This window comes from Hemiscyllium ocellatum, chromosome 14, assembly GCF_020745735.1.
Source record: "Hemiscyllium ocellatum isolate sHemOce1 chromosome 14, sHemOce1.pat.X.cur, whole genome shotgun sequence".
NCBI classification, from domain to species: Eukaryota; Metazoa; Chordata; class Chondrichthyes; order Orectolobiformes; family Hemiscylliidae; genus Hemiscyllium; species Hemiscyllium ocellatum.
In genome coordinates this window covers 36,390,428-36,407,797 of record NC_083414.1, presented here as the reverse complement: position 1 = coordinate 36,407,797, position 17,370 = coordinate 36,390,428, and the positions used below count along the sequence as shown (strand labels likewise).

General features: G+C 43.6%; 1 protein-coding gene across 2 annotated transcripts in view; it reads right to left on the bottom strand.

Moving 5' to 3' along the window:
- abhd6a (abhydrolase domain containing 6, acylglycerol lipase a) overlaps positions 1–17,370 on the bottom strand; it is a 120,997-nt gene that overhangs the window by 22,297 nt on the left and 81,330 nt on the right. For both annotated transcript variants that reach the window (XM_060835175.1, XM_060835174.1), the window contains exons 5-6: positions 11,717–11,849; positions 3,508–3,665 (exon numbers count right to left, since the gene is read on the bottom strand). In XM_060835175.1, coding sequence (XP_060691158.1) covers positions 3,508–3,665; positions 11,717–11,849 — 291 coding nt within the window. The remainder of the gene's footprint in view (positions 1–3,507; positions 3,666–11,716; positions 11,850–17,370) is intronic.

The following is a 17,370-nucleotide window of genomic DNA, read 5'->3' as shown; positions in this document are numbered from 1 at the left end:
GAGGGATGTGGGCCTAGTGCTGCCAAATGGGACTAGATTAATTTATGATATCTGGTTGGCATGGACAGGTTGGACCAAGGATATGTTTCTTTGCTGTACATCTCTATGACTCCATATGTGGAATCAGCACTAACAGAAGTCCTGCACATTGTTTTTAGTGTCAGTGCTGTCCATATTCAAGTGCAATGTCTTAGCTTCAGCCAATAACATGATGTTTCAATGATTCATGATGTAAGATATTGCTTGTGATGTCAAAGTTAACGATAAGCAATGCTTGGCAATGTGGCTTCTTTCATATCGAGGATATCGGAACAGGTTGGTCATCCCTCACATGAGTGTGACCTCACTGGAGTGACATGTGACAAACACTCTAGACATTTTAATAGTGAAAATGAACAAATATTTACACAAGTGCAGGATCATTTACAATGCTGTGTCATCCACATCACCTATGAGTCCTTAGTAAGCTTTCATCTTCCTTTCTCTCCCATTACCGAGATGTGTAGTAATCCCAACTCCTGAAGCTGCTGTGAAGTAGCTGTGTTGTTTGGTCAGATGTATCAATGGGCATTTGATCCCAGAGGGCCTAATCTTGATGAGATTCTAGCCCTGCCTAGAATCAGGCTCAGTCTCAACTTCTGCAGACTTTGGAATCACAGGCAGAGAGAGGGAAGGGGCTGGGCACCTCTGGATTGTCCTAAGAAGAAGCTTCTGGGGGCTCTGGCAGTGATGCCTCCTCTGTCTTAGTTCTTATGGACACCACCCTGTCCCACTGAGAGGAGGAGACATTTAGGAGGGAGATCACCACTCTCGTTGCCAATCATGTCCAGTACCAATGACTACAGCAGTGGAATGCAGATCCATGCACATCTGACAAATTTGCCTGATGTTCCTGTGCCTGCTTGTGTATTTTGACCAAGTTACTAATGGCTGACACCGTTGGATTGGCTCATGTCTGGGACTGAGCAGTTGCCTGGAATGCTGCAGAAATGTGCCAAAGATGTGTTCAGTGCATTATGCTCCTGAGTCTAATCTACAAAGAGAATCGACTGAGGTGGAGGCCTCTGAGCTGGTGCAGGATGCAGGTGAAAGCCTTGCCACCATCTGGGTATTGAATGGCCTACTCCACAGGTGGGGTGGGGAGGTTAGCGTTGACGGTCCCCAGAGCTGGCTACTTTGGCGTGAGGGTTCACTGGGTGTCACTAGGGCAGCATAAGAGAAGAGATGGAGTTAGTTTTCTAATAGGAGTAAAAACGTATGCAGATTGAGAATGAGTTAGCATTGGTGGTAATGGGAGATCATTGCAGCACAGCATAATAAAGCCCACCCACGTAGGTCTCACACAGCCCCACTCGTTGCACTCTTTGCCAGCCAAATTAGATATTCCCCATCCAGCACGAGAAGTCTTACGTCTGCTCCTCCCATGCCAGGCTTGGCCCTCTTGGCCAACTGTGAGCCAATTTCACCCACAATGAGATAAAGAGAGGAATTGAGTTTGACGGAAGTGGATGGGAGAGCCATTAATGGTGATGCAGGAACATGAGAGGTGGTGATGCGTTTCTGTCGGGGGCAGGAAGGGTTAGTTGGGAGAGTGAGAGCCGCTGAGTGCCATGACACATGTAGTACTGAGAGTTATATTCCAGGAGCTTTGATGAGATGCATGAGCAGTAGCAGAGTTAGAGTGAGAACTGGCCCTGTCAGTGTGAGGTAGCAGACAGAAGATGGCAACACTTACCTGTGCAGACCGAGGTAGAGCACCGAACTTCCTTTTGCTCTAACTGAGCATTGCATTTTACCTGGGATACTGCACTGACATGGGTCACTATCTCAGTCCAGGTTGCTCATGTCTAGTGGTGTAGCTTCCTTTCCCAGAGAGCAGGATACAACACAGCTCTCTCCTCTCCACTGCCCTGTTCACCAGCACCTCCAGGCCCCTGCCAGCAACCAAGGAGTTAACGTCCCCCCGGGCCATGTCCAGTATGCACAGTGTGGTGCGCAGCTGGGCTTTACCGAATGTGTGGTGGCATGAATGCCAGAAGGTCCTGGCAGTGGTGAGTATTTCCGCCTCTTCTTTCATGATTCCACAAGATGGTTGCTGTAATTACTGAGGTGAACAGTGGAAGATTGCATTAGAGAAACTTCTGTGAGCCATGGCAGACTGGGCATTGTCAATTTTACTTCAAAATACACTTTGCCCAAAAATGGGAATATTCAGCCCAATGTGACCATCTACAACATCACAGAAACCTTATCACTTGCAACATAAGTTAAAGGTGGAAAGAACCAAAGCAGTACAATTAGAATTCTAAGCCTCAACCAACAGAACTTTTGAAAATGTTTCCTTTCAATTCAGAGTTACAGGGCTACTCTCTAGGGTTCCATTTTGAGCTCTTTTTGGCGTTAGCTGCAGCTCAGTTGGTGAATATGCATCTCAATCACAAAGTCCCAGGTTCAGGTCCCACCGACAGGACCTGAGCACAAAAGCCAAGGCTGTTGCTCTAGTGCATCACTGACAATGCGCTAAACTCTGATGTTTATCATGTGAGATTTCAAACCCAGACCCTGTCTGCCTGTGCTACTGAATATAAAAGATTCTGTCAAACTATTTCAAGAGCAGGCAAGACATCCCTGGTGTCCTAGTCAATATTTATCCCTCAGTCAACATCACAAATCATATTATCCATTCATGGCAGTTTGCACGAAAATTGATTACTATGCTTCCTGCATTAACAACAGTGACTACAATTCAAAAAGCATCTCATTGCCAGGACAGTGGGTTGGGACATCTGTGGTCAAGGGAAACACTACATAAACACAAATATTGCTTTTCCTTCCGTTTGCAATGTAGCAAATGGGTCAGAACGATTCATGGCACAAAGATCCATCTACAACATGTCCAGCCTCAATTGATGATACCAGTGTGTCCGCCTTTTTAGAAAAGGAAATCAGATTAGCCACGTTCCTCCTGTTTTCTGTCACAAAATTTGCTTCCTGCTGATGATTAAGAACAGAAAGCACAGGGAAGACAAGGGTGCTTACAACTGCAGGCATGAAGCTGTGACCTATGACCAGAGTTCTGTTTCCGGACAATCAAATCCACAAGGATATAAACATAACAAACTTTAACGGAGATCATTAATGATACGTTTTGAGGTCAACTTCATTAGTCTCACTAAATTTGGGCAGTAGAAACATGGAGGAATACAATACTTATTTGGTACTGATGAATGGAAAGGATATCGAACTCTGTTGTCAGTGGAAACATTTGCTGGTAAAGGGAACATATGCTTGATGTCAGCTGACCATATGCCAGAAGCATCACCCATCATGAAATGTCTGTTCTCATTTACATTGCAGCAGGAGTCTAGTTAAGAAAAAAAACCTTAACATAGCTTTTCATTGTTACACAAGAAGCAGATGCATAAAATACACTTCCACGGGAATCACTTGCCTCTTTTTCACCATCTTCCTCCTGCAAGCTATTAACTTTGAAATGAGGTCACTTACCTGCTGAGGTACTTTGAAGCGGACATAAGAACAAAGCTTCAGCATCTCTTCCATCTCCTCGGGGGTAGACGGAATTAGGGGAACTCTACTAACATCTCCTGTTTCCTCTAAGGACTTCAGTTCTTTCACAAATTTGCTTTCATTGGGATACCGCAGACCTATACCAAGAAAGAAGGATTTCACCTGATTAATATTAAACACAGCAAATAAACATTTTGAGTTTTACATGCTGTACCTCTAGTGAATCATGAGCCAATGCCCTGTTAATGTGAATTTACCATAGCTTTGGACCCCCACCCTTACCTCCGCACCTCCCACCACCCCCTACCCTGTGCCCCCACCCCTCCGACCCCAACAACCTCCTCACACACACCACATGAAAATACAATTCCAGTCCACAGAGGACATCAATATTTTAATGCCTGTTTCATTCAGCTTGATTGCTTCCAATCTGCTGCAGTATTGGCCTGGGGTAATGTCAGATGAAATGAACAACGTGAACCGTATCCATGTGAACTACAATAATCTTCATTAAATTTCAGGTGTCACATTAAACTTCAAAGCATTTAAAATCAGTTGTCACTTTTTCTGCCTTTTCTCTTTCAACATTGTTTATTTTTCATTATTTTCATGATTCTTTGCCATTGATGAAGCACATTTTTTCTACAAAACTCTGTAACGCAGTATAGGAAAAGAAAGAGACTACAAATATCACAGCCACTTAACTTTACAGTTTTTGTTACTGGTTTTCCACAAACTTCAACTGTAGCCCAAAGAACACACATGGCACTGAAACAGCATTAAGAAAGACAAAGTCCTGATGACCAATAACTGAAACCCAATCTCTCAGGGAGCTTGCTGATCCTAGTATATCAGCAATAAACATACAAATCGTTAGCATGAATTGAGCCATTCAATCCATGCTGTGCGCTGTCAACAGGATTACTTTCAACTCAAGAGAAAATTCCAACAGAATGAAGTACTATCCCAGGAAGTCATTTCACAATAGGCCACCAGTAATATATATAAATAAGTATCAATAGTGGATACCTTGTGCTGTCACGTTGATCAATGCATTTTAGTCTTCAGCACAGGCCAGCAACATAGTTTATGCTTTGCCAGCCAGTCCTTTCTGCTTCACAATCAGCATTTGCTTTTGTGCAAGACAAAGCCAGAAAATTGCAGTTTTGACTTCAGAAGAACTATGGAAGCTTAGTTCCATAAAACCTAATCTAAACTGTGCTCCAGAATTTAAACAGATGAACTTCCAACACACCAGTTTTGCAGTTGTAATGGCAACAAAACCATCAACACTTGCCATTAATATAACTTCGACAGCAACTTCTGAAATCCTGGGATTTTCAACATCACATTGGGAACCTGACACCTGGACATATTGCAGGTGCTGTCTCCATGCCCAATCAGTGACACTTTCCTGTGGTCATTTGTAAATGCCAATGGCCTAATGAAGCAGGAGCTGCCATATTGTAGCTGCTGCCACCTTGCCATTTAAACTGGCAGCTTCTCAAGGTAGAATGTGTTGGAAAGCAATTGGGAAGGCAAATGGCATCTTGGCCTTTATTGCAAGAAGATGGGAGTTCAGAAGTAGGAATGTCTTACTGCAGTTTTACAGGGTCTTGATTAATATGTGCACTTTTGGCCTCCCTACCTGAGAAAGCACATACTTGCCAAGAGGGAGTGGAGTTAAGGTTCACTAGCCAATACCAAAGTGTAGCAGACAGTCATACGAGGACAGATTGGTTTGACTGAGCTTGTACTCTGTAGAGTTTAGAAGGGTGAGTGAGGGGGTGGGGAGGGGTAGGAAGGTTAGAGAATCTGATTGAAACATATGAAAATTCTAACAGAGCTTGACAGACTAGATGTTTCCCTTGTTTGGGAGTCTAGAACCAAGAACCATGGTTTCAGGTTTTGGAGAAGACCTTTTAGTGCTGAGATGAAGAAACATTTCTTGACTCAGAGTTTGGTCAACCTATGGAATATCCCACCACACAAGGCTGTGGAGGCCAGGTCACTGAGTATATTCAAGAAAATAGATCGATATTAAAGGCCTCAAGGGGTACAGAGAGAAAGCGGGAACGTGGCATTGAGATAGAGGATCAGCCGGATGCTTAGGCTAGGGCTAGGGCTGGGGCTGGTGCTGGGAGCCAGCAACTATTTTCCAGAGGCCATTATGAGAGGGGGTCAGGAGCCATCTTCTTACCAAGATGACCATCTGCAGTGGAAACCAGTACATACAATAGCTCTTTATGTCAATGTATTATTTACACTTATATTAATAATTTTCAATTTTGTAACTTTGTTTTATTTCTTTACTATTAATGAATGTAAACTGGTTTTGGTGAAGCTCTGCGGGCTGGGTTTATCTCATGTTGCATTTCATTGATTGGCAAAGAGGAAATTTGTACCCGCACCAAAAATACTACATTGTGGCTATGACAACAGCAAGGCAGCAGGGGAAATTACAGAAATGAAAAAGAAAAGTAAAAGAATTATACAGACACTTGAAATCAGAAATAAAAACAGAAACTGGTGGAAAAGCTTGGCAGGTCTGACAGCAACTGTGGAGAGAAATCAGAGTCAATGTTTCAGGTCAGGTGCCCTTGCTTCGGAAGCCTGGTTGTTGTTGGTTGCGTTTGTGCAAAATTGTATAGATTCTTGCCAGAAGTCTTCAAAGTTTAAAAACAGTGTTGGAATATTGCGCCTCATTATTTCTTTGCCCACAAGGATAAAGGAGTTGGAGATAACACCGATGGGAGCTGCCTGTGTTTCTTCAAGCATAACCTTGAAAAGAGGTCAGATACAATACATCTGGTGATGACTTCAAACAGGACAGTGATAGAACATAGAACATAGAACAATACAGCACAGAACAGGCCCTTCGGCCCACGATGTTGTGCCGAACATTTGTCCTAGCTTAAGCACCTATCCATGTACCTATCCAATTGCCGCTTAAAGGTCACCAATGATTCTGACTCTGCCACTCCCACAGGCAACGCATTCCATGCCCACACCACTCTCTGGGTAAAGAACCTACCCCTGACATCCCCCCTATACCTTCCACCCTTCACCTTAAATTTATGTCCCCTTGTAACACTCTGTTGTACCTGGGGAAAATGTCTCTGACTGTCTACTCTATCTATTCCCCTGATCATCTTATAAACCTCTACCAAGTCACCCCTCATCCTTCGCCGTTCCAATGAGAAAAGGCCTACCACTCTCAACCTATCCTCGTACGACCTATTCTCCATTCCAGGCAACATCCTGGTAAATCTCCTCTGCACCCTCTCCAAAGCTTCCATATCTTTCCTAAAATGAGGCAACCAGAACTGCATACAGTACACCAAATGTGGCCTTACCAAAGTCCTATTCAGCTGCAAAATCACCTCACGACTCTTGAATTCAATCCCTCTGCCAATGAACGCTAATACACCATAGGCCTTCTTACAAGCTCTATCCATCTGAGTGGCAACTTTCAAAAATCTATGAAAATAGACCCCAAGATCCCTCTGTTCCTCCACCTTACTAAGAACCCTACCGTTAACCCTGTATTCCGCATTCTTATTTGCCCTTCCAAAATGGACAACCTCACACTTGACAGGGTTGAACTCCATCTGCCACTCCTCAGCCCAGCTCTGCATCATATCTAAGTCCCTTTGCAGCCGACAACAGCCCTCCTCACTATCCACAACTCCACCAATCTTTGTATCATCTGCAAATTTACTGACCCACCCTTTGACTCCCTCTTTCAAGTCATTAATAAAAATTACAAACAGCAGAGGACCCAGAACTGATCCCTGCAGAATTCCACTTGTAACTGGGCTCCAGGCTGAATTTTTACGATCTACCACCACTCTCTGACTTCAACCAGTTAGCCAGTTCTCTATCCAACTGGACAAACTTCCCACTATCCCATGCCTCCTGACTTTCCGCATAAGCCTACGATGGGGAACCTTATCAAATGCTTAACTAAAATCCATGTACACTACATCCACTGCTCATCCTCATCCTTATGCTTGGTCACCTCCTCAAAGAATTCAATAAGACTTGTAAGGCAAGACCTACCCCTCACAAATCTGTGCTGGCTGTCCCTAAACAAGCAGTGTCTTCCCAGAAACTCATAAATCCTATCCCTCAGTACCCTTTCCATTACTTTGCCTACCACCGAAGTAAGACTAACTGGCCTATAATTCCTGGGGTTATCCCTATTCCATTTTTTGAACAGGGGCACAACATTTGCCACTCTCCAGTCCCCTGGCACCACCCCCATTGACAGTGAAGATGAAAAGATCATTGCCAACGGTTCTGCAATTTCCTCTCTTGCTTCCCACATAATCCTAGGATATATCCTGTCAGGCCCGGGGGACGTGTCTATCCTCAAGTTTTTCAAAATGCCCAACACATCTTCCTTCCTAACAAGTATCTCCTCTAGCTTACCAGTCTGTTTCATACTCTCCTCTTCAACAATACGATCCCTCTCTTTTGTAAATACTGAAGAAAAGTACTCATTCAAGACCTCTCCTATCTCTTCCAACTCATACACAGTCTCCCACTACTGTCCTTGATCGGACCTACCCTCGTTCTCATCATTTTCATGTTTCTCACATACGCATAAAAGGCCTTGGGATTATCCTTGATCCTACCTGCCAAAGATTTTTCATGCCCTCTCTTAGCTCTCCTAATCCTTTTCTTCAGCTTCCTCCTGGCTATCTTGTATCCCTCCAACGCTCTGTCTGAACCTTGTTTCCTCAACCTTATGTAAGCCTCCTTCTTCCTCCTTACAAGACATTCAACCTCCCGCATCAACCAAGGTTCCCTCACATGACCATCTCTTTCCTGCCCAACACGTACATACATATCAAGGACACGTTGTATCTGTTTCTTAAAAAAGTTCCACATTTCAATGACACCCTTCCCTGACAGCCTGTGCTCCCAGTTTATGCTCCTCAGATCCTGTCTTGCAGCATCGTATTTACCCTTCCCCCAATTGTAAAACCTACCCTGTTGCATGCACCTATCCCTCTCCATAACCAAGGTGAAAGTCACAGAATTGGGGTCACCATCACCAAAATGCTCACCCACTAACAAGCCCATCACTTGTTCCAGTTCGTTACCGAGTACCAAATCCAATATGGCCTCCCCTCTGGTTGGACAATCTACATACTGAGTTAGAAAAGCTTCCTGGACACACTGCACAAACACTGCCCCCGTCCAATCTACTTGATCTAAAGAGCTTCCAATCAATATTTGGGAAGTTGAAATCGCCCATGACTATTACTCTGCGGCTTCTGCACCTTTCCAAAATATGTTTCCCAATCTGTTTCTCCACATCTCTGCTGCTATTGGGGGGCCTATAGCAAACATCCAACAAGGTTACTGCTGCTTTCCTATTTCTGACTTCAGCCCATACTACCTCCAAAGGCAGATCCCCCTCGAATTGCCTTTCTGCAGCCATTATCCAATTTCTAATTAGTAACGCCACCCTCCCCCTCCTTTTTTACCCCCCCCCCCCAATCTTCCTGAAACATCTGTAACCAGGAACCTCCAACAACCATTCCTGTCCCTCTTCTACCCACGTTTCCTTGATGGCCACAACATCATAGTCCCAAGTACCGATCCATGCCTTAAGTTCACCCACCTTATTTCTGATACTCCTTGCGTTGAAGTATACACACTTGAGCCCATCTCTGCGTCCGCAAGTATTCCCTGTCAGTGCTACCTTCTCCACAGCCTCCCTACATTCTTGGACATCCTGAAAAACAGCTAACCTACTTTCTGGACTATAAGTCCAAATCCCACCCACCTGCCAAATTAGTTTAAACCCCCCCCCCTGAAGAGTGCTAGCAAACCTACCTCCCAGGATATTGGTGCCCTTCTGGTTCAGGTGCAACCCGTCCTGCTTGTATAGGTCCCACCTTCCCCAGAATGCAGTCCAATTGTCCAAATACCTGAAGCCCTCCCTCCTACACCATTCTTGCACCATCAAAAACCAATTAAAATGGGCCAAACCCAGATATTACCTTATATGGTACATTCAAAGCAAAGGAATAAGTATTTTCAAAAACACATCATAAATAACCCATTGGTACAGTTTGTTCATCTGCTCCAAAATCAGACTGGGAGATCCATTGATGGATTGACCCCCTGAGACAGACAGGTTTCTGGGGCTTCTAAGCAATTAGTGTCATTGTGAGTATGTAAAGTTGCTTAGTTGTGTAATATAAGTGCACCACATGAAGTGGAACAGAATCCAAAATTGTTGTCTGCTCTTGATACCTGACCCAGAACCTTTAGGCACAAGTAGGGGTGTTTTACGTTAGAAAAAGAAATGTTTCCTGAGGTGGAGAGGGCGGGGTGAAGAGGGAGAGGCTGCAGGAGGGGTAGAGAGAAGGAGGTTGCTGAGAGGGTAGAGTGTTAAACCTGGCAACAAAGTATCTCAGATAACTAGGAACCTGAAAAACCTGAAATCACTGACGTAATAAATTATTTGGAAATGAATGTAAAATCCTATGTTACGACACACAGCAAAATCAAAACCACTTCCCTGTTCCTATATTTGCAACACAATAAAATAAAATTACTCAATGTTTCTCAAAATTACCCAATGGTTCCTAACCAGTCTTTTTCAATAATCAATATTAGACTTTGTGAACAAACAGACACTAGGTTCATAGAAACAAAAAGATATAACAATTTATTCATAACACAGTAGCTTTAGCAGAGCAAAATTAAACAACAAAGTAATGTACTGCCAATCGTTTAAACACAATGTTATTTAATTCTAGACCTCACACAAAAAGACAGAGAGACAAACAGAGACAGTTAAGGGATAAATCAAAAGAAAAACTAAATGAGAAAACTGTCCAGTTCACTTAAAAAGACTCCACATTACAGCCACAAGGGATTGAATCTTGCTTGGTTTCTGAAGACACCAGTGGATGAGAATAGCTTCCAATAGGCTCTGAGGAATATTCACTTGATACTTATAACTGAGATTCTATTCTCCAAACTTTCTCCAAACAAAATGGGAGGACAATCAGGGAGCAATCAAACCTCAGGTTGTAGCTTTCCCAGGCACAATCCTTCTGACTTAAACGCAGTCCAAAAACCAGTTCAAACTTTGGTCTAAGTTTGTTAGACTGGTTGTTTCCCTGTGTGGTCCCAGTTCACATTGAACATCTATCGTCTATTTCAGCATATTGCATCTCCAGAACCAAAATATCTGGAACATTCTTTGAACAAGAATCAACCAGCAATTAATTTTCAGTTCTGAACCAGTTTGTGTGTTCCTTTTTAAAAAACAAAGTGGCTGCTCAGAGTCCAAGGTCACCTTCAGTTCTCAGCTCACAGCTCAGAGATCGAAACCAAAAATGATAAAAATAAAGAAAAATCATCAAGGGTTCTAACAACTCACTTAAAGCTGGAGAAAAAATTTGGTTGATGCGATTATAACATCCACCGTGTAAAGTGTTAAATTTAAAGCTGAGATTGAGGTCTAACATGCAATAAAGAGAAACCAGAGTAACTGCCTGGTTAAAACATTCCAGCTTTATGGCCTTGCAATGGAAACACATTCATTGTGACCAGTCAAGAAGGTGTGTTTACGGCAATAGCCTTTATGTGCACAGAACTTTATGTCAATTATTTTCAAAAACAAAATTTGGTTGCTGACTTCTACCTGTTGCCTGGTGCCAATTCAACTACAGTAGTATCTAGGAAATCAAGGTTTTCTTTATGTGATGCGACCTTATATTTAATGGATGGTTGATAATTATTGGTGATACTGATGAATTCTTCCAATTCTGCTTCTGTAGAAGTCCAAATACCCAAAGCATCAACACAAACTGAAGGCAATGTCACTACAAGAGAGCATCTCCTAACACAGGAGTTAGTGAGAATGAGAAAACAAAACATATTCAATTAACAAAATTTGTTGCCTTAAAATAATGTTGTTGGAATTTGGTCAAGAATCATGAAAATTGACAAAATTTCATAGGTCAGTGCTCTGATGAAAAACCTTTGAACAGAAATATGGACTTCTGAAACTGTCTCCACAGATGCTGCCTGACCTGATGAGTATTTCCAGCAATATTTGTTTTCATTTCAGATTCCTCGCATCCACGATATTCTGTTTTTGTGCAGGTCAGTGTTTCACCTCCTAAACTGAAGTTCCAAGTCAGCAAGAACCTACCTGCAGGACAGATGAGTGTTAGGCCACAGATGTCTGTTGGGTGCTGAGCAGCATATACACCAGCAACGTTACCACCCATCGATGTACCAATCAGATGAAATGGTTTCCTATTCAACCCAATGCACTCAACAAACTGGAAAAGAGAGAACACAGATTTTCAAGGTTTGCGGCTCAGCTCAACAAAGTTGACTGAGATCCTCAGATTCTCTGTCTTCAGAAACAAGACACAGTGACATGAAGAATAGTTTCTACAGAGGCACACATTTCTCTGCTTCTTTATCGATGGAATAAGGTCTGATTCCTTTTGCAAGTAAACAGCAAATCCCACCAAGTAAATTCTAAAAAGTTCAAAGCTAAATGTTCTAGAAAAAGAATGTGGAGGATTACAGAATACACATGGTGGCATGTAAATTCAATACATTTCTTTTTCAATTTACTGAGAGCTTCCAGGGCATTATCTTTTCTGGAAAATTCATCACATGACGATAAATCAGAGATTATCCTCTGAAACCTTACTGAAAGGAGGGATCAGCTTATGAATTTAATCAGCTTCAGGAGCAATCAGTCATTGAGAATGATGCCCAATTAATAAAGACCAGCTTTGAGGAGATGTTATCATATGGATCGTAAGTTCATGTGTTTGTTTTCCTGTTCACAGAGTAATTTCCTAATTAAAATAAAATTAAAATAAATCCAAGCTTTGTTAACATCGAAACAGATGCTTTGGATTAGCTGAAATGGTTAAACATATTAAAGAAATGAAAGTATGCTTGATTTTGCTGAAGGAAAGAAACAAGTTGCCATGGTGATCAGCTCAATTACCCTAGGAGAACCCAGGTTCATTTATTCAGAATGTTAATTAAAATCCTATGTCATCAAGTATGAAACCCTTAAACAGACATTGCTGGAAAAGCTCAGCAGGTCTGACAGCATCTGTGAAGAGAAAACAAAGTTAATGTTTCAGGTCCAGTGATGTTCCTCAGCTCTGCCGGGCTTTTCCAGTAGTCACGGTTTTTGTTTCTGATTTACAACATCTGCAGTTCTTCTGGTTTTTATTAACATTTCACTATCATAGCTCATCAAGAAACAATCCACTTCAGACTTAAAATATTTAACGATTCTGTTTCCACAGGGACAGAGTTCCAAGACTCATGACCCTCTAAGAAAAACAATTTTGTCCAATCTCTGTTTTAAATGATTGACTCTAACTTTTAGACAGTGACCCCTCGTTCTAGATTGCCCCAAAAGAGGAAACATCTGCTCTAAAACTACCATGTCAAAACTCCTCAGGACATTGTAGGTTTCAATCAAATCATCTCTTAGACTTCGAAATTCCAGCAATACAAACCCAGCCTGTCCAATCTCTCCTCATAAGTCAACAACCCCATTTAGTAAGCCTCCTCTGAACTGTCCCCAAGGCACTTACAGTCTTTATATCAGTTTGCAGATCTAGTCTAGGACTTTATTAGTATTCCTTATCAGGACTTCTGAATTTTCCCTCCACTTGGATTCTAATAGTGGGAATATACCAATGTAGTTTTGAAATGGTTTTGAAAAAAATTGTACAGTAAACAATCCTGTTGTACAGGCAGGCGTCCCTCAATTTGCATCAAGTTAATCTATCTAACAACAAACTTTATTTGACAATGAGTGTTAATATTGAAAAATGTGGTGCTGGAAAAGTACAGCAGGTCAGGCAGCATCCAAGGAGCAGGAGAATTGACATTTCAGGCATAAGCCCTTCATCAGGAATGTGGGGGGGGGGGGTGTCCCGAAGGGGGCTGAGAGATAAATAGGAGGGTGGGGGTTGGGGTGGGAGTGAGGTTGCTGGGAAGACAGTAGGTGGATGCAGATGCGGGGTGATGGTAATAGGTCATGGACAGGCTGGAGTGGATAAGTGGAAAGGAAGATGGACAGATAGGACAGGTCAAGATGGCAGTGCCGAGTTGGATGGTTAGATCTGGGATAAGGTGGGGAAGGGGAGATTTTGGAAACTAGTGAAGTTGATGTTGATGTGGTGTGGTTGAAGAGGTCCAAGGAGGAAGATGAGTTGTTCTTCCACCAGGTGTCAGGTGGCTTGGATTTGGCAGTAGAGGTGACCCAGGACTTGAATGTCCTTGATGGAGTGGGAGGAAGAGTTTAAGTGGTCTGCCACCGGGCGGTGGGTTGTTGAGTGAATATGTCCCAGAGCTGTTCTCTGAAACTTTCCGCAAGTTTCTGTCCCCCCGATGTAGAGGAGACCACATCGAGAGCAACAGACACAGTAGATGAGGTGGGTGGATGTGCAGGAAAATCACTGCTGGATGTAGAAGGATCCTTTGGAGCGTTGGATAGAAGTAAGGGGGGAGGTGAAGGAACGGTTTTACGCTTCTTGCAGCAACAAGGGCAGGTGCTGGGAGTGGAGGGTGGGTTGGTGGGGGCATGGACCTAACAAGGGAATCACAGAGGGAAAGGTCTCTGTGGAATACAAATGGGTTTGGGAGGGAAACATATCTTTGATGGTCGGATGTGATTGTAGGTGGCAGAAATAGTGGAGGATGATGCGCTGTGGGGTGGAAGGTGAGGACCGGGAGGGTTCTATCCTTGTTGCAGTTAAAGGGGTTGGGTTCAAGGGCAGAGCTGCGGGAAGTGGAGGATTTGCATTGGAGGGCATTGCTGACCATGTGGGAGGGGAAATTGTGGTCCTGGAAAATAGGAGGCCATCTGGCATGTCCTGGAGTGGAATTGCTCTTCCTGGAAGCAGATATGGTAGAAGCAGAGGCATAGGGAGTAAGTGTTTTAACAGGAGGTCGAGGGGGTGGGAGGAGGTATAGTCCAAGTAGCTGTGAGAGTCAGTGGGTTTGAAATAAATGTCCATGTGAGTCGGTCACTGGAGAGATCCAGGATGGTGTCTGAGATGGTCTGGTCAGGATGGAATGTGTTAGTGAAGTTGATGAACTATTCAACCTCCTCGTGGAAGCATGAGGTGGCACCAATACAGTGATCGATGGAGCAGAGGCAGAGGTGGGGAACAGTGCCAGTGTAACTACGGAAGATGAACTGTTCTACGTATGCTATAAAGAGCCAAGCCACCTTCCCCTCCTGCAAAAACACAATCCCTTATTCCCAATTCCTCCACATCCGCCATGTCTGCACCCAGGAGTAGCAATTACTCCAGGAACTTCCTGATGGCCTTCTATTTTCCAGGAACACAATTTCCCCTCTCACGTGATTAACAATGCCCTCCAGCACATCTCCTGTACTTCTTGCACCTCTGCCCTTGAACTTCACCCCTCCAAGCACAACAAGGATAGGGAGGTTTACCAGGATGTTGCCTGGTATGGTAGGAAGATCGTATGGGGCTGTTTTCATTGGAGAAAAGAAGGTTTAGGGGTGACTTGATAGAGGTGTACAAGATGATTACGGGTTTAGATAAGGTTGACCATGAGAACCTTTTTCCACGTATGGAGTCAGATATTACGAGAGAGCATAGCTTTAAATTAAGGGGTGGTAGGTATAGGACAGATGTTAGGGGTAGATTCTTTACTCAGCGAGTCGTGAGTTCATGGAATGCCCTGCCAGTAACAGTGGTGGACTCTCCCTCTTTATGGGCATTTAAACGGGCATTGGATAGGCATATGGAGGAAAGTGGGCTAGTGTAGGTTAGGTGGGCTTGGATCGGCGCAACATCGAGGGCTGAAGGGCCTGTACTGCGCTGTATTTTTCTATGTTCTATGTTCTAACACCTCTGGTCCTCATCTTCCACTCCACTAACCTTTGGACACAGTGCATTATTCTCCACCATTTCCACCACCTACAACCAGACCCCACCAACCGAGATATATTTCCCTCCCCACCCCTGTGTTCTGCAGAGATCATCCCCTCTGCGACTCCCTTGTTAGGCCCACACCACCCCACCCCCCCCACACATCCTCCACTCCCGGCACCTTCCCTTGCCACTGCAAGAGGTGTAAAACCTGCACCCACACTCCCCTCTCCTTTCTGTCCAAAGCTCCAAAGTATCTTTTAACATCTGGCAGAGATTTTCCTGCACATCCAAACTGCTCTCTTCTGCCCCGGATGCTCCCTGACCTGCTGTTCTTTTCCAGCACCACACTCTTCGACTCTGACTCTCCAGCATCTGAAGTCCTCACTTTTCCCAATAAATGTTAATGGGCTATTTGATCCTGGCAGCATTATACATGACCTAGATACTGTCCTCATTAGCCGTTTTGAAATACATCCCTGTTACTAGCAAAGGTTCCAGGACAGTGTTTAGGAATAGCAATCTTGAATGTATTCCACAATTCTTGAATACTAAAGTTTAACCTTAGTATACTTAGTATAGCTTGAGGAAATGATGGATCGATCAGAAATGAATTTTCCTTCTGACTACTGTTGGTTTCCTCTATGTCCCACTATCGGGAGGAGTATCTTAAATTGTCATGGCTGGATATTTTAGCAGGATGGGTACTGTGAGACAAGAGACTGGAAGACTGTGATCATGGTTCATACTTCTGTTACACAGCCCCCTGACTGAGGTGGAGTTTAGGTACAATGCAGCTCACTCTTCAACCAGGGCCACAGTGGAACAGGTGACAAGCTGCTTGAAGTTGAGGTTTCAATGCTTGAATCAGTCGGGGTACATTGCAGTACACTCCAGACAGAGTATGCTGCATTATCCTAACCTGCTGCGCTCTGTACTAGTGGAGCAGGAAATAGGTGAGGAGCTGGAACAGCAGCAGCAATCTGGGGAAGATGATGAGGTCATTGAGCAGGAGGACACCATCACCTTCTGCATGTTGGAGTGCAGCAGCATCACACACAAGTCAAACAGGCCTGAATTGACACTCGGTTCCAATAGATGTGAGCTGGCTGCAGTGACCACTCACTGACTATTAATTTGTTCCTGTTCAAAAGGTCAGCAGTCCCTGTTTGTTCTCAGTGCAGCTTCTGTTTGTTTGGTTCACATTTACTGTTACTGAATAAAAGCAAATGTTTTCAACTGTTTGAAAGATTGGAAGGTGATGCTGACACATCAAACAATAGTAATGCATTGACAAATGTGCATTTGTATTTGCAATGACTTGTCAGTTGCGGTAGCTATGTATTCTGAGGTGTGTTTGTTTTTGGGTCCCTTCCCACTACATTTACCGTGAAGGGCAGATCCTGACTGACTTGACCAGGGGCACAGCTGGGCTTTAAAGATGGTACACTCCAGGGATCCTGGGAAGTCCCAGCAGTGGCAGGAGGGATGATCCAAGCGGTATGCCATGTGGGGCATGATAATGAGGCAAATTTCTGAAATTAGCATGAGAAATTTCAGCAAGTTCCATGGAGAATTTCACCCTCCATGAAACTTGGAAAGTTGATAGATGATTTCTGGTAAAATTAAGCCGACAGCATTAAAGGGGCAAATGCTATATCAAGGGATCAAGTAGAGACACAAAATTGCTCAGAAAAAGAAAATCAATTTAGGAATACAAACCTGAGTTGTGAGGAAGGATCACTGGACCTGAAACGTTACCTCTGATTTCTCTCCACAGATGCTACCAGACCTGTCGAGCTTTTTCAGCAATTTCTGTTTTTGTTATAAATTTAGGAATACAAGCAATAGTGGATTCAACCTGCTCTGTCATGACTGATCATACATTAACTTCATTCATCCATCTTAA